General features: G+C 46.8%; 1 protein-coding gene across 1 annotated transcript; it reads left to right on the forward strand.

The window, feature by feature from the left end:
- The first annotated feature begins 298 nt into the window (after window positions 1–298).
- kcna10a (potassium voltage-gated channel, shaker-related subfamily, member 10a) lies at window positions 299–2,005 on the forward strand. The gene is made up of 2 exons (XM_062542030.1): window positions 299–368; window positions 489–2,005. Exons 1-2 carry the CDS (start codon window positions 299–301, stop codon window positions 2,003–2,005), a joined length of 1,587 nt encoding a protein of 528 aa, XP_062398014.1.
- Window positions 2,006–2,768: the final 763 nt, after the last annotated feature.

The following is a 2,768-nucleotide window of genomic DNA, read 5'->3' on the forward strand; positions in this document are numbered from 1 at the left end:
CTCACACACTGTCATCTTCTTTCTCTCACTCACTAACAAAAACACACTCACACACACACACACAAACACACACACACACACACACACACACACACACACTCAAAGCTACAGACACACACTGATGTTTCCCTACCTCTCTCTTTACAGATCTTTAGAGAGGCAGTGCCAGCTGAACTGGTGAGCATCTGAATGCTGTTGAACTACCTCTTCGCCCTGGTGGAGTGGTTTCTGATCCAGTTTGGGACTACCGAAATCCTACGGCTCTGCGACCCTGGGCCTGAAGAAGGCAACAGGTGCCATGGAGGTCGCGCTGGTAGACTTTGAGAATGCGGACGATGTGGACGGCAACATGGAGGACCTGGAGGACCCCGACTACCCGAACGAGAAGACGGCTCTGGCGGTGGACATGCCTGAGGCCAGTGTCGGCAGCAACCACCTGTGCTCCCAGCAGTCCTCGCCCCAGAGGAAGCAGAGTCAGCACGGCCAGATCCTACCCTCCTCGCCCACGCTGCCACTCTGTGCCTCGAGGGGACGCGCCAGCTGTGCCAGTCTCATATCCAACTGGAAACTGCTCCTGAACAGCGAGGGCACCCAAAGCGAGACCATCTTCAGCAAACTGGCCAAGGAGTGCTGCGAGGACCTGTTCTTGGACAAGCGGGGCATGGACCAAAGAGAACAGAAGGTGATCATCAACATTGCTGGCTTGCGGTTCGAGACACAGCTAAAGACTTTAGACCAGTTTCCTGACACGCTACTCGGGGACCCCATGAAAAGAATGGACTACTTTGATCCGATGAGAAACGAATACTTTTTTGATCGTAACAGACCGAGCTTTGACGGCATTTTGTACTACTACCAGTCGGGAGGCAAGGTACGCAGGCCTGCAAATGTACCCTTGGATGTGTTTGCAGATGAAATGATCTTCTACGAACTGGGGAACGAGGCAATGGAACAGTTCAGGGAGGACGAGGGCTTCATCAAAGAGGCAGAGGTGCCTTTGCCAACCAACGAGTTCCACAGACAATTCTGGCTGCTCTTCGAGTACCCGGAGAGTTCCAACGCGGCTCGCGGAGTTGCACTGGTCTCTATCTTTGTCATAACCATCTCCATAGTTATTTTCTGCATGGAAACCTTGCCGGAGTTCCGAGATGACTTGGATGCCCCGCCCACTGCTGGTTTGCCCCTGAACCAATCCCAAGGCAACTTCGCCTCCCTGTCCCCACCAAGTGCCACACCCAAAACCATCACCGCCACCTTCTCGGACCCTTTCTTTATAGTTGAGACTGCCTGCATCATCTGGTTCTTCTTTGAGTTGTTTGTGCGCTTCATCGTGTGCCCCAGCAAAAAGGAGTTCTTCAACAACATCATGAACATCATCGACGTCGTCTCCATCATCCCATACTTTGTGACGCTGATCACCGAGATAGTGAACGATCCGGACATCATTGCCAGTGCCCAGAACCAAAACATGTCCCTCGCCATCCTGCGAATAGTCCGACTGGTGCGAGTCTTCCGCATCTTCAAGCTCTCGCGCCACTCCAAGGGCCTGCAGATTCTGGGCCAGACTCTCAAAGCCAGCATGAGGGAGCTGGGGCTGCTCATCTTCTTCCTCTTCATCGGAGTCATCCTCTTCTCCAGCGCCATCTACTTTGCGGAGGTGGATGAGCCAGACACACAGTTCACCAGCATACCGGACGGATTCTGGTGGGCTGTGGTGACCATGACGACTGTGGGCTACGGCGACATGTGCCCCATAACACTCGGTGGCAAGATGGTCGGGACTCTATGTGCCATTGCTGGCGTGCTGACCATTGCTTTGCCCGTTCCCGTCATTGTCTCGAACTTCAACTACTTCTACCACCGGGAGACTGAGCAAGAGGATAAGCAGCCCATTGCCGAGGCGACAGACAAGAGCATGAAAGCAGGAGCTTCAGCCAAACTTGGCAGCAACACCTCTCTGAACAAAGCCAATGGTAACTGGCAGAATGATAAGGACAAGTACTGATGACTGAACTAGACATAAGGGGGTATTCACCACTGTTTCTCAAGGTATTTTAAAAAGGATCAGGCAATTTATTTATTGTTCATAATTTATACAATTGTAAACATGACACCAGCTCATAAATTGTAGGTTAGACCTGGATGTTTTTTTTAGAGTTTAGAATTTCAAAAAAGTCTGCATGTGCTGTGACTATTCTGTTATCTCTACTGCATTAGTTCAATAATTTCTTTAATTATTCAGTATGGAAGTAATGAACATTGTAACCAGTTAAACTTATCACATGCTCCACCTAATATCAATAACATATGGATTTCATCCAGTGTCATTGCAGAGTTAGAAGTCAGGAAATATTTAAAAGGAAACATTTCTAAAATTTCAGTTTACATCTGTCGGTCAAAATACAATATCGGACAAAGTGGCAAGTATAATGATCTAACTACCTATCATTTGCGTTATATCTGTAATTTATGTGCATTTAATAGTGATTTGATTTACAATAATGTATTGCTGATTTAACAATGAGTGAAATTACATATCTCATTCATATAATTATTAATTGATTAAGTTAATCAGTTACAGTTATGAATAAAGTGCTGTATTTCTTATGATGGTATTTTCTGATGTCATCTTGTCATAGAATCTTGATCCATATCTTATTTGGCATTCTGCTGTAAGTGGTAAGAGAACAACATTATACTGTTATTTTGGAAATTAACTTTCTCTTAAATGTTAAGCTTTTTGACTGTTTGTTTTCATCTCATTTTCT

Source organism: Sardina pilchardus, chromosome 7 (assembly GCF_963854185.1).
Source record: "Sardina pilchardus chromosome 7, fSarPil1.1, whole genome shotgun sequence".
In the NCBI taxonomy this organism is placed as follows: Eukaryota; Metazoa; Chordata; class Actinopteri; order Clupeiformes; family Clupeidae; genus Sardina; species Sardina pilchardus.

What these genes read in the sequence shown, in the direction of transcription:
- kcna10a (XM_062542030.1), top strand. Translation starts at nt 299, where the DNA reads ATGGAGGTCGCGCTGGTAGACTTTGAGAATGCGGACGATGTGGACGGC. An exon ending in CATGGAGGACCTGGAGGACC is followed by an intron (nt 369 to 488) that starts CCGACTACCCGA and finishes AGCACGGCCAGA; the next exon opens with TCCTACCCTCCTCGCCCACG.